Source organism: Triticum aestivum, chromosome 3A (assembly GCF_018294505.1).
Source record: "Triticum aestivum cultivar Chinese Spring chromosome 3A, IWGSC CS RefSeq v2.1, whole genome shotgun sequence".
NCBI classification, from domain to species: domain Eukaryota; kingdom Viridiplantae; phylum Streptophyta; class Magnoliopsida; order Poales; family Poaceae; genus Triticum; species Triticum aestivum.
This window is the reverse complement of record NC_057800.1, coordinates 530,559,241-530,586,333: the sequence shown is the minus strand read 5'-3', so window position 1 is coordinate 530,586,333 and position 27,093 is coordinate 530,559,241. Positions and strand designations below refer to the sequence as shown.

General features: G+C 46.4%; 1 protein-coding gene across 2 annotated transcripts; it reads left to right on the top strand.

Moving 5' to 3' along the window:
- The first annotated feature begins 8,025 nt into the window (after positions 1-8,025).
- Positions 8,026-18,980, top strand: LOC123062064 (proline-rich receptor-like protein kinase PERK2). Of its 2 annotated transcripts, none has more exons than XM_044485395.1 (8): positions 8,026-8,839; positions 16,705-17,163; positions 17,244-17,330; positions 17,439-17,509; positions 17,590-17,666; positions 17,772-17,919; positions 18,108-18,269; positions 18,361-18,980. In XM_044485395.1, the coding sequence occupies exons 1-8, from the start codon at positions 8,071-8,073 to the stop codon at positions 18,751-18,753; spliced, it is 2,166 nt and encodes a 721-aa protein (XP_044341330.1). In that variant the 5' UTR covers positions 8,026-8,070; the 3' UTR covers positions 18,754-18,980. The 2 variants fall into 2 exon arrangements, with proteins under 2 accessions (XP_044341330.1, XP_044341329.1); XM_044485394.1 differs by lacking the exon at positions 8,026-8,839 and adding an exon at positions 15,013-16,233.
- Positions 18,981-27,093: the final 8,113 nt, after the last annotated feature.

The window sequence follows — 27,093 nt, the reverse complement described above, 5'->3', positions numbered from 1 at the left end:
AATGTCCATAGTCAGGAAACCATGACTATCTGTTGATCAACTAGCTAGTCAACTAGAGGCTTACTAGGGACATTTTGGTGTCTATGTATTCACACATGTATTACGATTTCCGGATAACACAATTATAGCATGAATAAAAGACAATTATCATGAACAAGGAAATACAATAATAATCCTTTTATTATTGCCTCTAGGGCATATTTCCAACAGATAGAGCCTATGGCTGAAGCATAGGGAACATCTTTCATTTTCTCTCTATCTTCTGAAGTGGTCGGGCATTGAGTCTTACTCAATTTCACACCTTGTAACACAGGCAAGAATCCTTTCTTTGCTTGATCCATTTTGAACTTCTTCAAAACTTTGTCAAGGTATGTGCTTTGTGAAAGTCCAATTAAGCGTCTTGATCTATCTCTATAGATCTTAGTGCCCAATATGTAAGCAGCTTCACCGAGGTCTTTCATTGAAAAACTCTTATTCAAGTATCCCTTTATGCTATCCAGAAATTCTATATCATTTCCTATTAGTAATATGTCATCTACATATAATATCAGAAATGCTACAGAGCTCCCACTCACTTTCTTGTAAATACAGGCTTCTCCAAAAGTTTGTACAAATCCAAATGCTTTGATCACATTATCAAAGCGTTTATTCCAACTCCGAGAGGCTTGCACCAGTCCATAAATGGATCGCTGGAGCTTGCACACTTTGTTAGCTCCCTTTGGATCGACAAAACCTTCTGGCTGCATCATATACAACTCTTCTTCCAGAAATCCATTTAGGAATGCAGTTTTGACATCCCTCTGCCAAATTTCATAATCATAAAATGCGGCAATTGCTAACATGATTCGGACAGACTTAAGCATCGCTACGGGTGAGAAGGTCTCATCGTAGTCAATCCCTTGAACTTGTCGAAAACCTTTTGCGACAAGTCGAGCTTTGTAGACAGTAACATTACCGTTAGCGTCAGTCTTCTTCTTGAAGATCCGTTTATTCTCAATTGCTTGCCGATCTTTGGGCAAGTCAACCAAAGTCCACACTTTGTTCTCATACATGGATCCCATCTCAGATTTCATGGCTTCAAGCCATTTTGCGGAATCTGGGCTCACCATCGCTTCTCCATAGTTCATAGGTTCATCATGATCTAGTAGCATGGCTTCCAGAACAGGATTACCATACCACTCTGGTGCGGATCTTACTCTGGTTGATCTACGAGGTTCAGTAGTATCTTGTTCTGAAGTTTCATGATCATCATCATTAGCTTCCTCACTAATTGGTGTAGGTGTCACAGAAACCGGTTTCTGTGATGTACTACTTTCCAATAAGGGAGCAGGTACAGTTACCTCATCAAGTTCTACTTTCCTCCCACTCACCTTTCGAGAGAAACTCCTTCTCTAGAAAGTTTCCGAATTTAGCAACAAAAGTCTTGCCTTCGGATCTGTGATAGAAGGTGTATCCAATAGTTTTCTTTGGATATCCTATGAATACACATTTCTCCGATTTTGGTTCGAGCTTATCAGGTTGAAGCTTTTTCACATAAGCATCGCAGCCCCAAACTTTAAGAAACGACAACTTTGGTTTCTTGCCAAACCATAGTTCATAAGGCGTCGTCTCAACGGATTTCGATGGTGCCCTATTTAGTGTGAATGCGTCCGTCTCTAAAGCATAACCCCAAAATGATAGCGGTAAATTAGTAAGAGACATCATAGATCGCACCATATCTAGTAAAGTACGATTACGACGTTCGGACACACCATTACGCTGTGGTGTTCCGGATGGCGTGAGTTGCGAAACTATTCTGCATTGTTTCAAATGTACACCAAACTCGTAACTCAAATATTCTCCTCCACGATCAGATCGTAGGAATTTTATTTTCTTGTTACGATGATTTTGAACTTCACTCTGAAATTCTTTGAACTTTTCAAATGTTTCAGACTTATGTTTCATTAAGTAGATATACCCATATATGCTTAAGTCATCTGTGAAGGTGAGAAAATAACGATATCTGCCACGAGCCTCAACATTCATCGGACCACATACATCTGTATGTATGATTTCCAACAAATCTGTTGCTCTCTCCATAGTACCGGAGAACGGTGTTTTGGTCATCTTGCCCATAAGGCACGGTTCGCAAGTACCAAGTGATTCATAATCAAGTGGTTCCAAAAGTCCATCAGTATGGAGTTTCTTCATGCGCTTTACACCGATATGACCTAAATGGCAGTGCCACAAATAAGTTGCACTATCATTATCAACTCTGCATCTTTTGGCTTCAACATTATGAATATGTGTGTCACTACTATCGAGATTTAATAAGAATAGACCACTCTTCAAGGGTGCATGACCATAAAAGATATTACTCATATAAATAGAACAACCATTATTCTCTGATTTAAATGAATAACCGTCTCGCATCAAACAAGATCCAGATATAATGTTCATGCTCAACGCTGGCACCAAATAACAATTATTTAGGTCTAATACTAATCCCGAAGATAGATGTAGAGGTAGCGTGCCGACCGCGATCACATCGACTTTGGAACCATTTCCCACGCGCATCGTCACCTCGTCCTTAGCCAATCTTCGCTTAATCCGTAGTCCCTGTTTCGAGTTGCAAATATTAGCAACAGAACCAATATCAAATACCCAGGTGCTACTGCGAGCATTAGTAAGGTACACATCAATAACATGTATATCATATATACCTTTGTTCACCTTGCCATCCTTCTTATCCGCCAAATACTTGGGGCAGTTCCGCTTCCAGTGACCAGTCTGCTTGCAGTAGAAGCACTCAGTTTCAGGCTTAGGTCCAGAATTTGGGTTTCTTCTCCTGAGCAGCAACTTGATTGCTGTTCTTTTTGAAGTTCCCCTTCTTCTTCCCTTTGCCCTTTTTCTTGAAACTAGTGGTCTTGTTGACCATCAGCACTTGATGCTCCTTCTTGATTTCTACCTCCGCAGCTTTCAGCATTGTGAAGAGCTCGGGAATTGTCTTATTCATCCCTTGCATATTATAATTCATCACGAAGCTCTTGTAGCTAGGTGGAAGTGATTGGAGAATTCTGTCAATGACGCAATCATCTGGAAGATTAACTCCCAATTGAATCAAGTGATTATTATACCCAGACATTTTGAGTATATGCTCACTAACAGAACTGTTCTCCTCCATCTTGCAGCTATAGAACTTATTGGAGACTTCATATCTCTCAATCCGGGCATTTGCTTGAAATATTAACTTCAACTCCTGGAACATCTCATATGCTCCATGACGTTCAAAACGTCGTTGAAGTCCCGATTCTAAGCCGTAAAGCATGGCACACTGAACTATTGAGTAGTCATCAGCTTTTCTCTGCCAGACGTTCATAACATCTGGTGTTGCTCCAGCAGCAGGCCTGGCACCCAGCGGTGCTTCCAGGACGTAATTCTTCTGTGCAGCAATGAGGATAATCCTCAAGTTACGGACCCAGTCCGTGTAATTGCTACCATCATCTTTCAACTTTGCTTTCTCAAGGAACGCATTAAAATTCAACGGAACAACAACGCGGGCCATCTATCTACAATCAAACATAAACAAGCAAGATACTATCAGGTACTAAGTTCATGATAAATTTAAGTTCAATTAATCATATTACTAAAGAACTCCCACTTAGATAGACATCCCTCTAATCCTCTAAGTGATCACGTGATCCAAATCAACTAAACCATGTCCGATCATCACGTGAGATGGAGTAGCTTCATTGGTGAACATCACTATGTTGATCATATCTACTATATGATTCACGCTCGACCTTTCGGTCTCCGTGTTCCGAGGCCATACCTGTATATGCTTGGCTCGTCAAGTATAACCTGAGTATTCCGCTTGTGCAACTGTTTTGCACCCGTTGTATTTGAACGTAGAGCCTATCACACCCGATCATCACGTGGTGTCTCAGCACAAAGAACTTTCGCAACGGTGCATACTCAGGGAGAACACTTCTAGATAATTAGTGAGAGATCATCTTAAAATGCTACCGTCAATCAAAGCAAGATAAGATGCATAAAAGATAAACATCACATGCAATCAATATAAGTGATATGATATGGCCATCATCATCTTGTGCTTGCGATCTCCATCTTCGAAGCACCGTCATGATCACTATCGTCACCGGCGCAACACCTTGATCTCCATCGTAGCATCGTTGTCGTCTCGCCAATCTTATGCTTCTACGACTATCGCTACCGCTTAGTGATAAAGTAAAGCATTACAGGGCGATTGCATTGCATACAATAAAGCGACAACCATATGGCTCCTGCCAGTTACCGATAACTCGGTTACAAAACATGATCATCTCATACAATAAAATTTAGCATCATGTCTTGACCATATCACATCACAACATGCCCTGCAAAAACAAGTTAGACGTCATCTACTTTGTTTGTTGCAAGTTTTACGTGGCTGCTACGGGCTTAAGCAAGAACCAATCTTACCTACGCATCAAAAAATCACAACGATAGTTTGTCAAGTTGGTGCTATTTTAACCTTCACAAGGACCGGGCATAGCCACACTCGGTTCAACTAAAGTTGGAGAAACTGTCACCCGCAAGCCACCTTTGTGCAAAGCACGTCGGGAGAACCGGTCTCGCGTAAGCGTACGCGTAATGTCGGTCCGGGCCGCTTCGTCCAACAATACCGCTGAACCAAAGTATGACATGCTGGTAAGCAGTATGACTTATATCGCCCACAACTCTCTTGTGTTCTACTCGTGCATATAACATCAACACATAAAACCTAGGCTCGGATGCCACTGTTGGGGAACGTAGTAATTTCAAAATTTTCCTACGCACATGCAAGATCATGGTGATGCATAGCAACGAGAGGGGAGAGTGTGATCTACGTACCCTTGTAGACCGACAGCGGAAGCGTTAGCACAACGCGGTTGATGTAGTCGTACGTCTTCACGGCCCGACCGATCAAGCACCGAAACTACGGCACCTCCGAGTTTTAGCACACGTTCAGCTCGATGACGATCCCCGGACTCCGATCCAGTAAAGTGTCGGGGAAGAGTTCCGTCAGCACGACGACGTGGTGACGATCTTGATGTTCTACCGTCGCAGGGCTTCGCCTAAGCACCGCTATAATATTATCGAGGAGTATGGTGGAGGGGGCCACCGCACACGGCTAAGAAAACGATCACGAGGATCAACTTGTGTGTCTAGAGGTGCCCCCCTACCCCCGTATATAAAGGAGCAAGGGGGAGGCCGGCCGGCCCTTGGGCGCGCCAAGGAGGAGGAGTCCTCCTCCTAGTAGGAGTAGGACTCCCCTCTTTCCTACTCCTACTAGGAGGGGGAAAGGAAGGGGGAGAGGGAGAAGGAAAGGGGGGCGCCGCCCCCCCCCCTCTCCTAGTCTAATTCGGACCAGAGGGGGAGGGGGCGCGCGGCCCACCCTGGCCGCCCCTCTCTCTCTCCACTAGGGCCCATAAGGCCCATTACTTCTCCTGGGAGGGTTTCGGTAACCCTCCGGCACTCCGGTTTTCTCCGAAATCACCCGGAACACTTCCGGTGTCCGAATATAGCCGTCCAATATATCAATCTTTATGTCTCGACCATTTCGAGACTCCTCATCATGTCCGTGATCTCATCCGGAACTCCGAACAAACTTCGGTACATCAAACTATATAAACTCATAATGAAACTGTATCGTAACGTTAAGCGTGTGGACCCTACGGGTTCGAGAACAATGTAGACATGACCGAGACATGTCTCCGGTCAATAACCAATAGCGAAACCTGGATGCTCATATTGGCTCCCACATATTCTACGAAGATCTTTATCGGTCAGACCGCATAACAACATACTTTGTTCCCTTTGTCATCGGTATGTTACTTGCCCGAGATTCGATCGTCGGTATCTCAATACCTAGTTCAATCTCGTTACTGGCAAGTCTCTTTACTCGTTTCATAATACATCATCTCGCAACTAACTCATTAGTTGCAATGCTTGCAAGGCTTATGTGATGTGCATTACCGAGAGGGCCCAGAGATACCTCTCCGACAATCGGAGTGACAAATCCTAATCTCGAAATACGCCAACCCAACATGTACCTTTGGAGACAGTTGTAGAGCTCCTTTATAATCACCTAGTTACGTTGTGATGTTTGGTAGAACACAAAGTGTTCCTCCAGCAAACGGGAGTTGCATAATCTCATAGTCATAGGAACATGTATAAGTCATGAAGAAAGAAATAGCAACATACTAAACGATCGGGTGTTAAGCTAATGGAATGGGTCATGTCAATCACATCATTCTCCTAATGATGTGATCCCGTTAATCAAATGACAACACATGTCTATGGTTAGGAAACATAACCATCTTCGATTAACGAGCTAATCAAGTAGAGGCACACTATTGACATTTAGTTTGTCTATGTATTCACACAAGTATTATGTTTCCGGATAATACAATTCTAACACGAATAATAAACTTTTATCATGATATAAGGAAATAAATAATAACTTTATTATTGCCTCTAGGGCATATTTCCTTCACGGGGGCAGCGGGAAGATCAGGCGCTCGCGGACCGGCCGGTGCTGGGCGCACGGACGCACGCCCTGCTTGCGCCCAGCCTTGTTGCGGGGATTTTCAGGGCAGTCACGGTCGTAGTGGCCTTGGAGTTTGCAGATAATGCAGCGTAGTGGGTCGCGGCAGTCGATTCTACGATGTTCAGAACTAAGGCAGCGGAAGCAGAGGCCTTTGAATCTACTAAAGAAGGCCTCCCTGCCCTTTGAGGAGAGCCGGCTGGGGATGGAGCGTCGGCATCGGTGGCTCTGGAGCTGGCTGGAGCCCATCGGATCTCTACTGGCCCTCCTGTTTTTGCGGGATTGATGGAGCGTCCAGCCCTCTTCAATATCGTCGCTGGCCGGAAATGGCAAGGAGGAATCACATACCATAATGGACTTGAGACGGGGGCGCTCGGGCGGGGGTGGCGCCTCCCCGTCCTCCGGTCCGAAGCCAGCCTCGGGGTCGCAGGCGCCAGATCCGCGAGGGGAGCGGGGAGGGCTCCTCGGACCGCGCGGCGAAGGGGGGGACGGGGTCGCCGGCACCTGGGACTGACCGCTGGTCGGGGAATGGATCTCCCCCTCTTCTGGAGAGCTCCATTCAAAGCTTCTCGCAGGCGAAGCTGGATCCCGCACCGGGGTGGAGCAGCGCGGCATGGCCTCCGCGGAGACCCGGGTGGGCGGTGAGCGCAATAAAGGCGCCTCGGATTTTGGGTGGCCGCCGCGGCCGGAGCGGCCAGCGGCGCGGGGAGGGGAGGGGAGGGGAGGGGAGGGGGCAGTCGTTCCTAAAAAAGTCATTCTTTGCTAAAAAAAAATCATTCATAGGTCATACAGTATTAAAATGATGGTGCTGAACCATCTCTTTCCTCTCACGGAACATTCTAATGGCAATTTGGAATGGAACAGGCACGCGCCTGAAGGCAACAATTCAGACATTTTCCGCCGCCACTGCTCCTCGGAGAAGTAGGAGTTGTCAGCAGCAGCAGCAGCAGCAGCAGCGCAACTTGGTTTGTACAGCCCTATTAATTCGCTGGCACTACACGCAATGACAATGAGCCGTCAGGCCATGGGGCAACCGAAGTTGGTGGTAAGCCAGCTGCTGGTCGCTTCTTCTCTGCCTGTACCCATCTGACCTGGTCTGCCCGCCACCCGAACACCAGGCATGATTAGCACTACGCTAATGGCAGCACAAATTATCGATCATGCTCATTGACTTTGGCCCCGTCAATCTTATCTAACAAACCCCGGATACAAAGAGAAAAGAGACGATCCCATTCTTTTACAGGTAGCCATAATTGGTTCCTAGTACTATGATAGTATGTTTTCGTAGGTGAAGAATTCGTACATGATATGTTGCTGTCGCTTGAACCCAGCAAGCAAAACACCTAATGGCTAAGTGCATCCAGCTCATAGACGGATGTGCTTGCACCGGCGCCTCGCGTTAGTCTTGTCTCTTCTCTTGCCCATCAGTCGGTATATTAGTCGGAAAGTCGTAGACGTGGAGATAGTTCAACGCTAGCCACTTGCACCACGCCGCAGCGACCATGTCCAGCCCACCTCCTCCCGACGCCGGGTTGCCGCCGGTGACTCCAGTTCCGCCTACTCCTACTCCGGTGACCCCAGTTCCGCCTACTCCGACTCCGGTGACCCCAGTTCCGCCTACCCCGACTCCGGTGACTCCAGTTCCGCCTACCCCGACTCCGGTGACTCCATCGCCCGTAGCAATCCCGCCTTCTCCGGTAGCAGTTCCGCCTACTCCGGTCCAGGCGAACCCTCCCACCATCGTGAATCCTCCAGTGCTACCTCCGGTGAATTCTCCTCCACCACCTTCACCGCCACCACCTTCACCAAGGCCGCCGACGACGCCGAACCCAGCGCCGGTCACACCGTCCCCATCTCCGCCAAGGCCCACGCCGACGCCAAACCCGACGCCAGTAACACCGTCCCCACCTCCACCAAGGCAAACTCCCACGCCAACACCAACTCCTCGCAGGCCGCCGCCGTCATCCCCAGCGCCGCCTGACGCCACGCCGCCGCCTCCTGAGGACGTACCATCTTCGCCGCCGCTCCCGATCGACGCCCCAGCTGCAACAGCGCCTCCGCCCTCAGCTCTTACGTTTTATCCGCCTCCGCCGCCGCAGTCAGCAGAAGCGCCGTCGACATCGGCCAAGTCCTCGTCAGGCAGCGGGACCGCGTTGGGCGTGGGCGTGGCCGTCGGGGCGGTGGTCTTGCTCGGCCTCGCGGCCGCGCTGATCTTCTTCTTCGTCTCCAAGCGGCGCCGTCGCCATAGGGTACCGCCGCCGGGGACCCCAGGTGCGTACACGTACTGTACATATTAAATAGTACTTTCATTAAAATGATGGTGCTGAGCCAGCTCTTTCCTCGCACGGAACAGCAAAAATTGTTGATCCGTTCTGCAGCTTTAGTCAATCCGAGCCCCATATACCGCATGTTTGTAAAGTTTCATGTTTTTTGTGTGTGTTGCTCACGTCAAAACGTATTTCATCATGAATTTTTTTTACAAACATGCAATGTACACTCATGTACATGTTTATCTGTTCATAATTTTTTGGAACATTAAAAGTCAATTTTTGATATATTTTTCAAAATTTTAGGCTCCCTGGAGCCCGAAAGCTAGAAATCCGCGCTCGAACGGCCGCACTTTTGTATAGTTCTTGAAGAAAATATAGTCCTACGCAAGATTAGATTGAACATTTGGAGTGGAACAAGTACAAACGTGAATAACAATCCAGACATGCTTCTGCCTTCACAATTCGCCAAAAAAGATTAAGTCAGCGGCAGCACAACATGAAAATCACTACTACTACACACAATAACAATGAGCCATCAGGCCTTGCCCTTGCAAGTAGGCAACCAAACTGGTGAGGTTGCTGAGCGAGCTGCTCGCAAGATTTTGGTTACCGGGCGACAAAATTGGTTACCGCTCGGTAATCGCGTTTTCAACACTGTAGGATAAAAGCAGGTCTTGTGCATTGACCTTGCACAACGCGGTCTTTTAGCCCTGCTTGCAACGGCAGAGCTTAGTGTGTTGCTGGGGGGCTGTGCCCCCCCCCCCCCCCCCCCACCCATGATTGGCACACGCAGGCTTAGTTTTTTGAGAGAAAGAGCTTACATATGGAAATTTTGTGTGTTTGCCCCCCCCCCCCACTAGTTCATATATTCTGTTTGGCCCCCCCAGAGGACTTGGTCAAGCTCCGCCACTGCCTGCTTGCATTCGAGGCCGTGGAAAATTACGTACTTACGGAGGGATTGGTTTCGTGCCTCCATCGAGATGTCACCCCCCCCCCCTCCGTAGAATTACGCGTAACACCCCATCGAGCACTCATGTCAAGTAAACTGGTGATCAAACTACTTGACATCAGTACTCGATGGGGTGTCACGGTTATGTCGGTGTCTATGTGAGGTTACTTGAATATGGTACTCACTGTAAGTATCTATTCAAGATTATATATAGACTAGCCCTAACCTCGCCTTATATAAGGAACAATGCTAGGGTTTATAAGAGTGCTAGGTCTATTACAACCGGATGGGATGTTTCGAGATCCTCGGGATGCCTGCCTTGACCACCAACATGGTTACGCCTTCTGATGAGGCCATCTGTCAAGTAGTAGGCATGGGCCACACTGTGGCCTAGTGGGCCGACTACTGGCATGATGATGCACCCCCAGTCCATGGCCCGGTCATAGATATAAATGTTGGATCGATCTATCTGATAGCCAAAACCTTGGTTGCTTGTTACATGATAACTGCTGGATCGATCATCCATATGAAATATCATGCATGGATTCGCCTTTCATTGTTACTTTGAGATTCGTGATATCTTTTATGGCTTTTGACAATTGTTTTAAAGTACTCCCACCGTAAAGAAATATAAGAGCGCGTTTAAATCACTAATATTTATTTAAGGGGGCGTATTATATATTATATAATGTTTTTTTTCTGGCTTCAGAATGCATCGTCATGTTTCATTATGTACCAACAAATCCACTATGGGACAAGTGCACTCGTATTTGTTGGTACACAAGAGAAACACATGATACATTCCAAAACAAGAAAAAAAAGGTAATGTAACACTATGAAACAAAACAAACTTTGGTCAATCAAAAAACATGCCACGAATCTCAAACCAATAATAGATGATAGATGCATGCATGATAAACATGTTTGTGCGTATTTAAAAAGAGATAGATACATGCACAGTATATTACATTCATATGATAAAATGTCATTTTTGGTATCGTCTTCCCAAACTTGACATGATTAGCACTACCCCAATGCTAACAAAAAGGGGTACCTATCTTTCACCCCCAGTTAAAGAAAAAACTACTTTTAGTCACCAATACTTCGTCTTCATTCCTCTTCTCTCCGTCTTTCTCCCACCCATGTTAGTCCGCCCATCATCATTGGCCTCATAGTGTTCACGTCACCCATGGTCGGTGTCGACGCCCCTCTCTATTCGAGTTGCCTCGTCGGCTTGCCCTGCCCGAGCCTCTACGCCTGTTGAGTCGTCGTTGCCAAAGACACACCCTAAGAACCACTCCTCCCCGCGTGTGCACCCCCACCATCAACTGGCGAACTCGTCTCCACAGCTCACGGCTCGCCGGCGTATCACACCCCTACCGCCACCCCGCACCCATGCGGTCAACCCTCGGCTTGCCTCCGCCCAGCCGCCATGTCCGCATCCCTGCTTTGAGCATGCATCTTGACCGAAACCATTTTTTTTTCAGTTGCCCGAAAAATAGAAAATAAAAACAAATGTAACAAAATGATCGATCAGGCTTCGTTGACTTTGGCCCGGTCAATCTTATCTAACAAACACCGGATAGTGGATCCTAGAATAATAAGAAAGGAAAGAGACGAGCCTATTATTTTACAGAAGCCCAAAATTCGTATGATATGTTGCTGTCGCTTGAACCCAGTAATATAAGCAAAGCCATGAGAAGAATTCTGCATGGCCAACCTCATCACTAACTGCGTCCAGCCCGTACTTAGTCTTCTCCTCTCCTCTCCTCTCTTTGCCCATCGGTATATTAGTAGACGTAATAACTCGTAGCCATGCTCACAGTTAAACCTTAGGCACTTGCACTTGCACCACCAAGCCGCAGCAGCCACCATGTCTAGTTCACCTCCTCCGGACGCCGGCGGGTCGCCACCGGTTACTCCATCTCCGACGCCTCCGGTTACGCCGGTGACCCCATCTCCTCCAGACAATCCCGTCGTGACGCCTCCGGTGGCCCCAGTGAATAGCCCACCTCCTCCGGACACTAGCATGTTTACTCCGCCTCCTCCGGTGACTCCATCACCACCGCCTCCGGAAGCCACTCCTCCTCCTCCTCCGGTGACTCCATCACCACCGCCTCCGGAAGCCATTCCTCCTACTCCGGAGACTCCATCACCACCTCCTCCGGCAGCAATTCCGCCTTCTCCGGTGACTGCTCCACCACCACCTCCTCCGGTAGCAATTCCACCTTCACTACCTCCTCAGGTAGCAGCAGTTCCGCCTACTACCGCGAAACCCCCGACCATCGTAAATCCTCCAGTGGAGCCACCGGCAGACCCTCCAGCGGAACCCCCGGTGAATCCTCCTCCGCCACCACCGTCAGCACCTCCACCAAGGCCGCCGACGCGGCCAAACCCAACGCCAGTTACGCCGTCGCCGCCTCCACCAAGTCCCACGCCTACGCCAAACCCAACACCAGCTCCTCCCAGGCCGCCGCCATCATCCCCAGCTCCGCCGACCGACGTGCCACGTTCATCTCCACCGCCGCCTGACGCCACGCCGCCACCTCCTGACGACGTCCCATATTCGCCGCCGGCCCCGAACGACGCCCCAGCTGAACAAGCGCCTCCGCCGTCACCTGTAACGTGGTCTCCGCCTCCTCCGCCGCTCTCAACGGACGCGCCGGCGACCTTGGCCAAGTCCTCGTCAAGCAGCAAGACCACGGTGGGCGTGGGCGTGGGCGTGGCCGTCGGGGCGGTGGTTTTGCTCGGCCTCGCGGCAGTCATCTTCTTCTTCCTGGCCAGGCGGCGCCGTCGCCGTAGGGTGCCGCCGCCCGGGACTCGAGGTGCGTACACGAAGCAGCCCTGATTTTCTGAAACTTTCGTAAGCTCATACTCCTACTTCAGTAAACCATGTTGCTAGTCAAGATTAAACACATGTTGGTCCGCCGCAACCCAAATTCAAGCCCATTAATCCATACATAACAACGCTACTCATATGCGGTACATTCGCCAGCCGCGGTCTAAAAATCCAAAACTGTACATACACGTGAAAATAACGCTCGCCCTCGTCCTGCCGTACGTCCGCATTCAGCTGTGCAGCCGAGCTGCCGCCGTGCATTTGCACTCTGAGACTATGTGGTTGTGCCGCGTGCCCGCGTCCCGCTGATACCGATAGCATTGCCTGTGCCGAGCTGCGCCGTATCCATTGAACCACGCGCTGCCGCAGAGCTCGCAGCATCGGCTCTGCTGGTTGTCACCGTCGTGCCGCGTCATACCGACGCCCGCCGTCGTCGTGCCATCATAGGGCTGCTAGCTGTAGCTGCTCTTGCCGCCGCCGTTTGTAGACTAACCCAGCCGAGGGACCTGCCCCGTGCAACGACGTCGCCCCCTGCTGCATGCACTGCCAGCCATGCCGAGCCGCGCCTTCGTGTGTCTTGCCACCGCTGATATGCATCGCCTGTGCCGATTGCTCAGGCTGCTGGCCCATTAGCTATTACTCCCTCTATTTCTAAATATTTGTTTTTTTAGAGATTTTCAATAGACTACCACATACGAATGTATATAGACATATTTTAGAGTGTAGATTCATTCATTTTGCTCGGTATGTAGTCACTTGTTGAAGTCTCTAAAAAACAAATATTTAGGAACGGAGGGAGTAGTAGGTAGGATCTGTGGGATTTATTCCTTCGTTTTTTCTTTTCCTTTTCCCCACTGCATTAAAAAACCCAAAAATGTTTGTGGATAAAAAAATGCACAGATTTGGGAAAAAGTTATCGAATTTTAAAAGTTTCACAAATTTGAAACAAAATGTCCGCAAATTCACAAATATTTACAAGTTTGAAAAATTGTTCCTGGATTCCAAAAATGTTCATGAGTTTGTATTTTTTTTCATTACTTCTAAAATTATCCTCAGCTTTTTTACAAAAATCAAGAATTCAGAAATTGTTCATGATTTCAAATATTGTTCACAAATACGAAAAATAAAAATTTCATAAATTAAAAAAAAATTGCTATCGAAATCTCTTGCTGTTCATGGATTCAAAAAAATTCAAAAATTTATAAAATTGTTTCCAAAATTAAAAAAATTCTCACTAATTCAAAAAAGGTACATGAATTAAAAAAGTATTCTCAAATTCAAAAAATTCTCGCTAATTCAAAAAAGTTACATGAATTCAAAAAATATTCTCAAATTCAAAAAGATGTCACCAAATTTAAAAAGAAAAGAAACAATAAAAAAGGAATAAACAAGAAAAATAAAAACACAAAAGGAAAGAAAGTAAAAAAAGGGAAAAACTTGAATAATTCGGGAAAATCACTTAGGAAAACCATAGGAAGAAAATGTTTGAGAAGCTTCCCAAAAACGGATGAAAAGCTTCTGGAATGTTCAGAAAACCACTTGTGTGCCCAAATTCAAATGCTAGTGGGCGATCACGATGGTACGTATCGCAATAAGCGATGCATATCATTCACGCTCCGCCACTGCTGAGTCTGTCGCGTGCCTCCCGCCACCGCTTGCTCCAAACTGCATTTCAGTAAGAGTTCTTGACAGTGTAAAAATGCATTGGTGGTTATGAACTTGTCGATGCGTTTGGTTAGAGCAAATACAATAAGGTGATGTAAGCAGGCTATAAGAGTTTAAATATTATATATTTGCTTAGTTGGAGAAGAGAAAGAAGGGAAGCGGGTGAGAATTAAGAGTTTGTGAGGTTGTAAGGTTGGCTATCTATTACCGGGTTATAGGTGACGTGACAACTACTTATAGTCCACTGTTCGTTGTATTATTATACGATATAATTCAATTCAGATGATGCATTAGCCTTATCAGAGGATGCATTTTACTCATCTCGAGAAGATATAGCGCGGGTACATTCGATTGGAAATATGAGATGGAATAGGCACACGTCTTGACATAACATTTCAGACATGTTCCCGCCGCCACAGTTCCTCTGGAAAGTAGTCCTCCTACGAGCCAGCTGCAGCGCAACTTGGTTAGTCGCTACTCGCTAGTCCAGCAGTAGACGCTATGAAAACGAGCCGTCAGGCCATGACTGTTGCACGGCCTAGGCACCAGAAGTTGGTGAGGTTGCTGAGCCAGCCGCTCGTCGCGTGCTCTGCCGTATCATCGATCTGACCTGGTCCACCTGCAATCCAAACCTAGGCATTTTTTTGTTGTTGAAAATATCCAAACCTAGGCATTATTAGCACTAGGCTAATGCTAACAAGAAATGCGGGCTCACTGATTGACTTTGGCACGGTCAAGTCAATCCGATCGAACAAACCCTGGGTAGTGGATACCACAAAAAGAAAGAAAAGAGAGGCAAGCCAATTCTTTTCTTTTATACTGGTAACCACGCAAGCAAAGCCAATAGGAGAAAGAAATGGGGATTTGTTTGTACACGGCCATGCCGAGCAAAACCACACAACGGCTAAACTGCTGGCAGCGGCCCATAGATCTCTAATCTCTTTGCCGTTCGCACCGGCGCCTCCGTCTCCTCTCTCCTCTGTTAGCCATCGGCCATCGATCGCTATTTTAGTCGTAGCCAGTCGTAGCAGGGTTTAACGTTAGGCACTTGCACGCACCACGTACGCCGCGGCCGCCATGTCCGGTCCATCTCCTTCGGTGACTCCGGCGCCGGTTACGCCCGTGTCCCCGCCTGCTCCGGACGCTGGCGGGACGCCGCCGGTGACTCCGGCGCCGGTTACGCCGGTCTCTCCCCCTGCTCCGGACGCTGGCGAGACGCCGCGGGTGACTCCTGCTCCGACGCCACCCGTTGTTACGCCGGTCTCTCCACCTCCTCCGGACGCCGCCGGGACGCCACCACCCCCGGACGCCTCTGGGACGCCTCCGGTGACCCCACCTCCGCCAGACGCCGCCGCGACGCCACCGCCACCGGTAAATCCACCTCCTCCGGACGGTGCCAGCACGCCTCCTCCAGTCAACCCGCCGGTGAACCCTCCTCCTCCACCAAGGCCAACGCCGACGCCAAACCCACCGCCAGTAACACCATCGCCACCTCCACCAAGGCCAACACCGACGCCGCCAAACCCAACGCCAGTAACACCATCCCCACCTCCACCAAGGCCAACGCCTACACCAACACCGACGCCAACTCCTAGCAGGCCGCCGCCGTCATCCCCACCTCCCCCGACGAACGTGCCACGTTCATCTCCACCGCTGCCTGACGCAACGCCGCCACCTCCCGAAGACGTCCCATCTTCGCCGCCGCCCCCGAACGACGCCCCAGCCGCAGCAGCGCCTCCGCCGTCACCTCTAACGTTGTCTCCGCCCCCGCCGCCGCAGTCAGCGTCCGCGCCGTCGACCTCGGCAAAGTCCTCTTCAAGCAGCGGGACCGCGGTGGGCGTGGGCGTGGCCGTCGGGACGGTGGTCTTGCTCGGGCTCGCGGCCGCCCTGATCTTCTGCTTCGTGTCCAGGCGGCGCCGTCTCCGAAGGCCGGAGACCCGAGGTGCGTACACATTACTGTAGAGATTGCATACGCCCGGTCGCGAGAACGCCATTCTTGACGCGCGCGCGCGCGCGTGACTTTTTCCGCGATGGATGCCATCATGTGACGTCGTCCATCGGTGCAACTGCACACAACGCGTTATCTGACGCGCGGTGCTAGTGCGAGTCCGCGCGCCATTCTCTCCCGATGCTACGGCACGGTGCTCGTGACAGCCTGACAGCGACTCGCGCCGCGGCACGGCGCAGCGTGCCAGCGCGCGACCCACGTACTAGAGCTGCTTGCGCCGACATGATTATTAGTGCTCCACTTTCTTTCGCCAGTGCTACGCGGGCTGCCGATTTTCCATCTAGAAACTTAACAACCCTCATCTGAAATTCAAATTCTGAATGTGTTGGTGCGAGTGGTGTGAAATTCAAATTCTGAATGTGTTGGTGCGAGTGGCGAATTGACCGATCGTTTTTTTCGTGCCAGCGGATTTCTTCTACGACCCGAGGCAGCCGACGACGCCGCTGCAGCAGTCGCACGCGCTGTCGACGCCGTCGTCGACGCCGCCGCTGATGCACTCGTGGGCGCAGAGCAGCGGCGGGGGCGACCCGGGCGGGCCGCCGCTCCCGGCCATGACGGGCGGCACGCTCGGGTACGACGAGCTGGCGGCGGCGGCGGACGGGTTCTCGGAGGCGAACCTGCTGGGGCAGGGCGGGTTCGGGCACGTGTACAAGGGCACGGTGAACGGGCAGGAGGTGGCCATCAAGAAGCTGCGCGCCGGCAGCGGGCAGGGCCACCGCGAGTTCCGCGCCGAGGTGGACATCATCAGCCGCGTGCACCACAAGAACCTCGTCTCCCTCGTCGGCTTCTGCATCCACGCCGAGCAGCGCCTCCTCGTCTACGAGTACGTCCCCAACAAGACCCTCGAGTCCCACCTGCACCACGGTACGCACGCTACACCCGTCGAACTGCTCTGCTCTGTTGGTTTTGGAAGTGCTGGGACTGACACAAGAGGCTGGTCTCAGGGAGCGGCCGCGCGACGCTGGACTGGCCGCGCCGGTGGAAGATCGCCGTCGGCTCGGCGAAGGGCCTCGCGTATCTGCACGAGGACTGTGAGTTCTTCTTGCATTACGGGCAGTAGTTCATTTCAGTTTGATAAGGATTTTGTTGCCTGAAGATGTTCTGGCACTGAATGTTTAAATGGCTGGCTTTGATCTCAGGTCATCCTAAGATCATCCACCGTGACATCAAGGCAGCCAACATCCTCCTCGACTACAACTACGAGCCCAAGGTATATAAATCGTCAAAACTCAAAACCCAACAATACAATTGAAGCATCGTCTGCTTGTATCTAACTCTTGCTACGTGCAGGTTGCAGATTTTGGGCTGGCAAAATGCCAAGAAGCAGAACACACTGCTGTTTCTACGCGCGTAATGGGAACATTTGGGTAAGACAGTTGATTACTATTCAGAAACCCAACAAACTGCCCGCGTATATGAATCATGGGAGCATGTGGACTAATCTTAGTGTTGTCAAAACTTTTTATCTTAAGATACCTGGCGCCGGAATATTACGCCACCGGCAAAGTAACCGACCGGTCCGACGTCTACTCCTTCGGCGTGATGCTTCTGGAGCTCATCACCGGACGGAAGCCTATCATGGCATCCTCAGATCACCAGCCCGAAACATTGGCTACTTGGGTGAGTTGCCAAACCACCCATCGCCTGAATTTAATTCCTTCTCGCAAATTTATCCAAATTACTCGTGTTTGAACTAGAGCTGTGTAGAGTAGGGTGGTGTTTATTCCCACTTGATCATCCGATGCCTATCTCCCACCGCAAATGCAGCGAGCAGTAACAGATTCGTTTCCTCGATGGGTTCCGAACAGGCAAAGCCCCTGCTGACCAAGGCCTTGGAGGAGGAAAACTACGAGGAGCTGATCGACCCGGAGCTGGGGACCAACTACGACGCCTACGACATGGCGCGGCTCGTCGCCTGCGCCGCCGCCGCCGTGCGCCAGACGGCGCGCTCTCGCCCGCGGATGGCACAGGTGCGTGCCCAATCCACTACATGCTAACTCACCCGCTACACTACATCATTAACAAGCAAGTGACGCACTCGTGTCAATGGTATGTGATCAGATTGTCCGGTACCTGGAGGGCGAGCTGTCGGCGGAGGACCTGAACGGCGGCATGGCGCCGGGCCAGAGCGCGATGCATCGCTCAGGGGGCGGCAACACGGACGAAGTCAGGCGGCTCAGGAGGATGGCGTTCGGGCCGGGCACCGGGACGGCCGGCGGCACCATCAGCGAGTACGCCAGCAGCGAGATGAGCGCGCCGACGAGCGAGTACGGGCTGAACCCGTCCAGCGAGTACACGGCCAGCAGCGCGGCGGACACGGAGGACATGACGGACTTCCCGCACAGAGCCGGCGCAGGCAGGGGCTCCGCCGAGGGGGGCAGCGGTGAGGCGGGACGCGGAACCACGGAGGGGTTCAGCAGGCGCACCACCGTCAGACGTACCGGTCGGGGGTGACGACTGACGAGACGTACTGAATATTTACGAGCGGGTGGTCAAGGAATCTTCGCTCGTGTACATATGTGATGCTGTCGCTGTGGGATTTGGTTTGCGTTTCTTTGTTTCAGATTTCGGGTTCATGCGATTTTTGGTGGGTGGTGGAAGAAGTTGTAACCTGTATGTGTGTCCATTAATTAACCACAAAGGTGAATAAAACAGAAAGAGATGATGGAGAATTCTTGGAACATGCTCTTGTCCCCTTTTATATCAAAATAGTGTGCCTCGGGCACATCTAGATGTGCTCTAATTATTGCACATCTAAGTGAGTGAAACAAGCATAAATAGAAAAAGAAAAAAGAAAAAGAAAATATCCGCACGAATCTTAATGTATGATCAATGACATAGGACTTAGATGTGTAATACTTATGGCACATCTAAATGTGCTTTAGCAAAACTGATCAAAATAAAACCAATCGGCCGAACAAGGGTACAAGATGTTGAGGAAATCCTCGAGAGCTGGTAGAAAAAAACATGACAAAACACATCAAAGATGCAAAAAAAAAAACGCACAAGAGTGAACTAGCAAACGCCGCTAGAGTGTCGTTGAGGAGAAGCGCATGAGAATCGCCGCCAGGAGTGATAACTACATGCACTCATCGACGATGAGCCCCCTCCCCCTCCAAGGAAGGGAACAACGCCATGCGCCGAAGCAAATGAAGATTTTTCGCCCCGTGTGCCGAAGGGGAGGGAGAGGACCAATGTGGCGTCCCAAGGGGACGAAGATTTTCACCAAGAGTGCAGGAGATTTTCACTCATTAGCTATGTGTTTTATCTCCCTCCCTTGATTATGTGAGTTGCGATCTTTATTGTGATCATGGGCTTTATTAATAGAGTTGAATATGTGATGTGTTCCCTTCATATTATGTTTGTGTTGAGTTAAATCTTGCTCATCTATGAGTTTCTTTATCCTTTGGTAGTTAATGAGATTACATGATGCATATTGTAGTATAACTTGTGGAGACACCCGTGGTGACTCAATAGATTAAGGTTAGAATGATGAAAATCATCTGGTGTTGTCATAGTGTACTTTCTGGGGTTGCCTATGCTGACACCGTGGTGGCTTATAATAGATTAAAATTAGAAAAATAACTTTTAGGTGGTACGCAAGATGGACCCCTCCTTCGATGGGAATGGACAAAGTAAATGTTGACGTCGTAGTTTCGAGGAATGGCATAGGTGCCACTATTGTGTCTGTTTGCAAAGACTAGACATGGTATTATCTGTGATGTTCGGCTACCGGTTTGATCTTATCAGTGATCCACTTATTCTTGAAAGTTTAGCTCGTAGCTTGTGCCCTCGCTAATGATCTTGGTCTTCAACAAATCCACATTGCTTTAGATTGCTCTCATTCTGAGAAAGATATCAATCAGTTGCAGAGTGTGATACATGAGCCATTATTAGGGAGATTACAACAAGGAGGAATGCCTTTTCCGGATTTAATTTAGTGCCTGGAAATAGGAGTTCTAATATGTAAGCTTATAATCTTGCTATGTTTTGTTTATATCTACTAGTGGTCGCCATGTATGGCTAGGAGTCTCACTCCATGCCAGTTTAATCCCTGTAAGAATTATTGTGATGAATAAAACCTAAAGGATTGTTCTAAAAAAAGCACAATGAGAACGGATACTTCGCTCTCTCCTTCAATGAGCCGCCACCTTCCCTTCACCGACAACTCCTCGGGGGTCATTTCAAACCACTCTCCTCCCCTCCCTTCCACCCCTCTAGTTGTAGGGTTGGCACCGCCACGAGCTCCTCCACGGCTGCCACCCTTGCTTCTTGATTCGTCTAATGCGACGAACCACCCCTGCTCTCCCCTCCCCTATGTTTTGTTGCCTCTATCCACCATGGATGCCACCTCCGGTGAGGTCTAGAACTCCATGCGCATCGTTCTCCCCGGCGAGCTTGCCATGCACTTCGCCTCCGAGAGCACCATGGATATCACCAAGTTCACTTCATCCTAGGTTGCTGATGTCACTTGAAGCTACGTCGGTATTTTTCCAAAGAGGAAGGGATGATGCAGCACAGCGGCGGTAGGTATTTCCCTCAGATATGAAACCAAGGTTATCGAACCAGTAGGAGAACCAAGCAACACAACGTAAACAACACCTGCACACAAATAACAAATACTCGCAATCCGACGTGTAAAAGGGGTTGTCAATCCCTTTCGGGTAACGGTGCCAGAAATTGGCAAACGGACGTGAGAGAGTTGTAAATATTGATAGATCGAACGCCAAATAAAATAAATCACAGCAAAGTATTTTGTGTTTTGGGTTTAATAGATCTGAAAATAAAAGCAAGGAAAAAGTAGATCGCAAAGGCAAAAATATGAGAAAGAGACCCGGGGGCCGTAGGTTTCACTAGTGGCTTCTCTCGAGAAAAATAGCAAACGATGGCTGAACAAATTACTGTTGGGTAATTGATAAAACTTCAAATACTCATGATGATATCCATGCAATGATCATCACATAGGCATCACGTCCAAGATTAGTAGACCGACTCCTGCGTGCATCTACCACTATTACTCCACACATCAACCGCTATCTAGCATGCATCTAGTGTATTAAGTTCATGGGAAAATGAAGTAATGCAATAAGAACGATGACATGATGTAGACAAGATCTATCTATGTAGAGATAGACCCCATCGTTTTATCCTTAGTAGCAACGATACATACGTGTCGGTTCCCTTTCTGTCACTAGGATCAAGCACCGTAAGATCGAACCCACTACAAAGCACATCTTCCCATTGCAAAATAAATAGATCAACAAAACCCAAATATCGGAGAAGAAATACGAGGCTATAAGAGATCATGCATAAAAGAGATCAAAGAAACTCAAATACTTTCATGGATATAAAAAGGTAGATCTAATCATAAACTCAAAGTTCATCAATCCCAACAAACACATCGCAAAAGAGTTACATCATATGGATCTCCAAGAGACCATTGTATTGAGAATCAAGAGAGAGAGAGAGAGATGAAGCCATCTAGCTACTAACTACGGACCCGAAGGTCTACAAAGAACTACTCATGCATCATCGGAGAGACATCAATGGAGGTGGTGAACCCCATCCGAGATGGTGTCTAGATTGGATCTGAAGGTTCTGGACTCTGCGGCGGCTGGATGAATATTTCATCGACCCCCTAGGGTTTCTGGAATATTGGGGTATTTATAAAGCAAAGAGGCGGTTCGGGGGGCACCCGAGGTGGGCACAACCCACCAGGGCGCGCCTGGGCCTCCTAGCGCGCCCTGGTGGGTTTTGCTCCCCTCGGGGCACCCCCCAGGCGCAACCAGGGCCCATTGTGTTCCTTTTGTCCCATAAAAAATCTCCATAAAGTTTTGTGGCATTTGGACTCAATTTGATATTGATTTTCTGCGATGTAAAAAACATGGAAGAAACAACAATTGGCACTTGGCACTATGTCAATAGGTTAGTAACAAAAAAATGATGTAAAATGACTATAAAATGATTATAAAACATCCAAGATTGATAATATAACAGCGTGGAACAATCAAAAATTATAGATACGTTGGAGACGTATCAGCATCCCCAAACTTAACTCCTACTCGTCCTTGAGTAGGGCAGTGATAAAAAACAGAATTTTTGATGTGGAATGCTGCCTAACATGCCATATCATATTCTTTTCTTTATAGCATGGACATTTGGACTTTCATATTGTTCAGATCAATAGTCTAGTTTTGACATGATAATTTAAATACTCAAGCATGTCAACAAGCAACCACGTCTTTCAAAATATCAACGCTAAAATAAGTTATCCCTAGCCCATCATGCTCAATCATCGATCCATTCATGAAACACACTCGCATATTAACTACACCCAATACTCAGGTACGATCATATTGCCTCCTAGTTTGTGCTTTAATAAGAGAAGATGGAGACTCAAATTCAAAAAAAATTTGCATAAAGTAAAAAAGAAAGGCCCTTCACAGAGGGAAGTAGGGATTTGTAGATGTGCCAAAGCTCAAAGCGGAAAACTTAGAGATAAAAACATTTTGGGAGGTGTATCCATCCCACCAACGAAAACGAATTAGAGTTCCCAACACTTTCCATGCTAGATACATCATAGGCGGTTCCCAAACAGAAAATAAAGTTTATTCCTTTTTCCACCATACTTTCACTTTCCATGGCTAACCGTATCCACGGGTGCCCTTCATACCAACACTTTTCAAGGAATTAATTATTTGACAACATAAAGTAAATTCAATTTTTTTAATTTCGGGACTGGGCATCCCTAATTCCTTTGCCATACTCTCGTGCAATGACAAGTGAGTAAACACTCATCATGAGAATAACACATCTAGCATGGAAAATATTAGCCACCCCTCACCGCTCCGCGAGCGAAACGAACACATAAAAGAGAAGCTTATTTTTTGAAAATTAGAGATGGCACATGAAAATTTGCTTAGAACGGCAAACGAATACCACATATAGGTAGATATAGTGGACTTATGTGGCAAAACTGGTTTAATGGATTTTGGATGCATAAGTAGTGATCATACTTAGTGCAAAATGAAGGCTAGCAAAAGATTGAGAAGCGACCAACCAAGAAACGAATAATCTCATAAGCGAGCATTAAGCATAATTAACACCAAATAATGCACCACAAGTAGGATATAATTTCATTGCACAATTATTGACTTGTGTGCTTGCACAGGGAATCACAAACCTTAACACCAATATTCTTACTAAAGCATAATTACTTGTTAACACAACTCACATATCACATCATCATATCTCAAAACTATTACTAAGAATCAAGTTTATTTTGTGCAATGATCTTTATGAAAGTTTTATTATATCCTTCTTGGATATCTATCACTTTGGGACTAATTTTCATGTGTTGCTTTTGACAAGCTCAAACAAATATAAGTGAAGATCATGAGCATAATATTTCTTTCTTTCTCTCAAATTAATTTAAGTGAAGCAAGAGAGAATTCCTTGAAAATTTTACTAACTCTCAAATAAATCTAAGTGAAGCAAGAGAGCATTTCTTCAAAAATACTAAGCACACCGTGCTAAAAAAGATATAAGTGAAGCACTAGAGCAAGTCCATAGCTCATAAAAGATTTAAGTGAAGCAAAGAGAGCAATTCTAACAAATCATGACATAATTTTGGCTCTCTATAATAGGTGTGTCCAGCAAGGGATCAAGACTTAAAACACAAAATAAAAAAAGCAAAGACTCATATCATACAAGACGCTCCAAGCAAAACACATAGTATGTGACGAATAAAAATATAGCTTCGAGTAAAATACTGATGGTCGTTAGAAGAAAGAGGGGATGCCACTCGGGGGCATCCCTAAGCTTAGTTGGTCGCTCATTTTTGTATAATGGCTTGGGATGCCGGGGCATCCCAAGCTTAGGCTCTTCTACTCCTTATTCCTTCATCCATCGTAAGATAACCCAAAACTTGAAAACTTCAATCACACAAAACTCAACAAAACCTTCATGAGGTCCGTTAGTATAAGAAAGTAAATCACTACTATAAGTGTTGTATCAAACCAATTCATATTTTGTTCTTGCATTATATCTACTGTATTCCAACTTTTCTATGGCAAAAACTCATCAAAGAAAACCATAGAGCCATCAAAATAAGCACACAACACAAAGAAAACAGAATCTGTCAAAACAGAACAGCCTGTAGCAATATGACTATTTTGAATACTTCTGTAACTCCAAAAATTCTGAAAAACTAGGATGACCTGAGAAATTTGTATATTGATCTACTGCAAGTGTAATGGGTATTTTATCGCTCTCTGGTAAAAATGAGAATTATTTTCATGAGCGCAAAAGTTTCTGTTTTTTCAGCAAGATCAAATAACTATCACCCAAGAAGATCCTAAAGGCTTTACTTGGCACAAACACTAATTAAAACATAAAAACACATTCATAAAAGTATAATAATTGTGTTAGCACTCATAAACAGGAAGCAAAAATAGAAAATAAATTTTATTCATTGGGTTGCCTCCCAACAAGCGCTATAGTTTTACGCCCTTAGCTAGGCATAAAGGAAGGATCTAAGTTTTGTCATCTTTGGTTCGAGATCCATAAGATTCCCTCATGATTGATTCATATGGTGGCCTAATTCTTGTTCTATGAAATTGTTCCATACCCTTACTCAATGGGAATTGGAACTTAATATTGCCTTTTTTTCATACCAATCACGGCACCAATAGTGCGTAAAAACGGTCTGCCAAGAATAATTGGACAAGAAGGATTGCAATCAATATCAAGAACAATAAAATATATGGGCACATAATTCCTATTTGAAAGAATAAGAACATCATTAATTCTTCCCATAGGCATTTTAATAGTGGAATCTGCCAAGTGCAAATTCAAAGAACACGATTCAATATCGGTAAGACCAAGCACATCACATAAAGATTTCGGAATTGTAGAAACACTAGCACCCAAGTCACACAAAGCAAAACACTCATAATTTTTAATCTTGACTTTGATAGTAGGTTCCCACTCATCATGCAATTTTCTAGGAATTGAAACTTCTAATTTCAACTTTTCTTCTAAAGCTTTCATCATAGCATCAACAATATGTTTAGTAAAAGCTTTATTTTGTTCATAAGCATGGGGTGAATTTATCATGGATTGCAAAAAATAAATACAATCAATAAAAGAGCAACTATCATAATTAAAGTCTTTGTAATCCAAAAGAGTGGGCACATCACTAGCTAAAATTTTGACCTCTTCAAACCCACTTTTATCAATTTTCTCAACAAGATTTTCACCCTCCGAATCATTGGGACGACTTCTACCTAAAGTTGACTCTTCTCCAGTACCATTTTCATCAATATTAACTTTACTAAACAAGGAATCAATAGAAGAAACACCAATCATTTTAAGATATTCATCACTTTTGCGAAAAGAAATCACTAGAAAACGCTTTTTCTAAAAATTCTCTTTTAGCTCTATGCATAGTGGTTCTTTTCTTACTTTCATCCATAGAAACATAAAGAGCTTTAATTGATTCATCTACTTTAGGCACAAAAAATTTTCATCTTGAGATTTTCCACATCATGAGCAATTCTATCAACACTTCTAGACAAATCATCAATCGTACTCAACTTTTCCTCTATGGAAGTGTTGAAAACATTTTGCGTGTTGATAAATTCTTTAATATTGTTCTCAAGATCAGAGGTGTTCCTATTATTATTATAAGATTGATTTTCATAGGAATTACCATAATTATTAGAGGAATTACTAGGAAAAGGCATAGGATTAAAAGTACCTCTATAAGCATTGTTATTGAAATTATTTGGAGAGATAAAATTCACATCTATGGCATCACTATTTTGCTAAATCAAAGTACATAAAGGCATATCATTAAAATCAATAGGAGAACTTCTACTAGCAACCAATTTCACAAGAGCATTAACTTTTTCACTCAAAGAAGAAATTTCTTCAACCGAATTAACTTTTTTACTAGTAGGAGCTCTTTCGGTATGCCATTGCGAATAATTTGCTGTAATATTATCAAGCAATTTGGTGGCTTCACCCAAAGTTATTTCCATGAAAGTCCCACCCACGGCGGAATCTAAAAGATTACGAGAAACAAAATTCAACCCCGCATAAATTTTTTTGTATGATCATCCAAAGATTAAACCCATGAGTTGGGCAATTCCTTAGCATAATTTTCATCCTTTCCCAAGATTGTGCAACATGCTCATGTTCAAGTTGCTTGAAATTCATGGTCTGGGTTCTAAGGGAAATAATTTTTGTGAGAGGAAAATACTTAGTGATAAAAACATCTTTGCACTTATTCCAAGAATCGATACTATTACGAGGCAAAGAAGAGAACCAAATTTTTGCAGAATCATGCAAAGGAAACAGAAATAATTTCATCTTCACCACATCATTCTCCACATCTTTTTTTGCATATCGCATAATTTCACGAAGGTATTAAGATGGGACGCGACATCCTCATTAGGAGTTCCGTAAAGTTGATCTTTCATCACAAGATTCAACAAAGCAGTATTAATATCACAAGACTCCGCACTAGTGGCGGGAGGAGCAATTGGAGTGCCGATAAAATCATTGTTGTTGGTATTTGAGAAATCACATAACTTGGTGTTGTCTTGAGTCATGGTGACCACACAACAAGATTGCACTCAAAAGCAGATCCGACAAGTAAACCGCGAACGAAAAAGAGAGGCGAATAAAATGATAAATTTTTGTGAAGTGGGGTAGAGGAAAACGAGAGGCAAATGAAAAATAATGTAAATTGCGAGGAGGTGAGATTTGTGATTAGGAACCTGGTATATG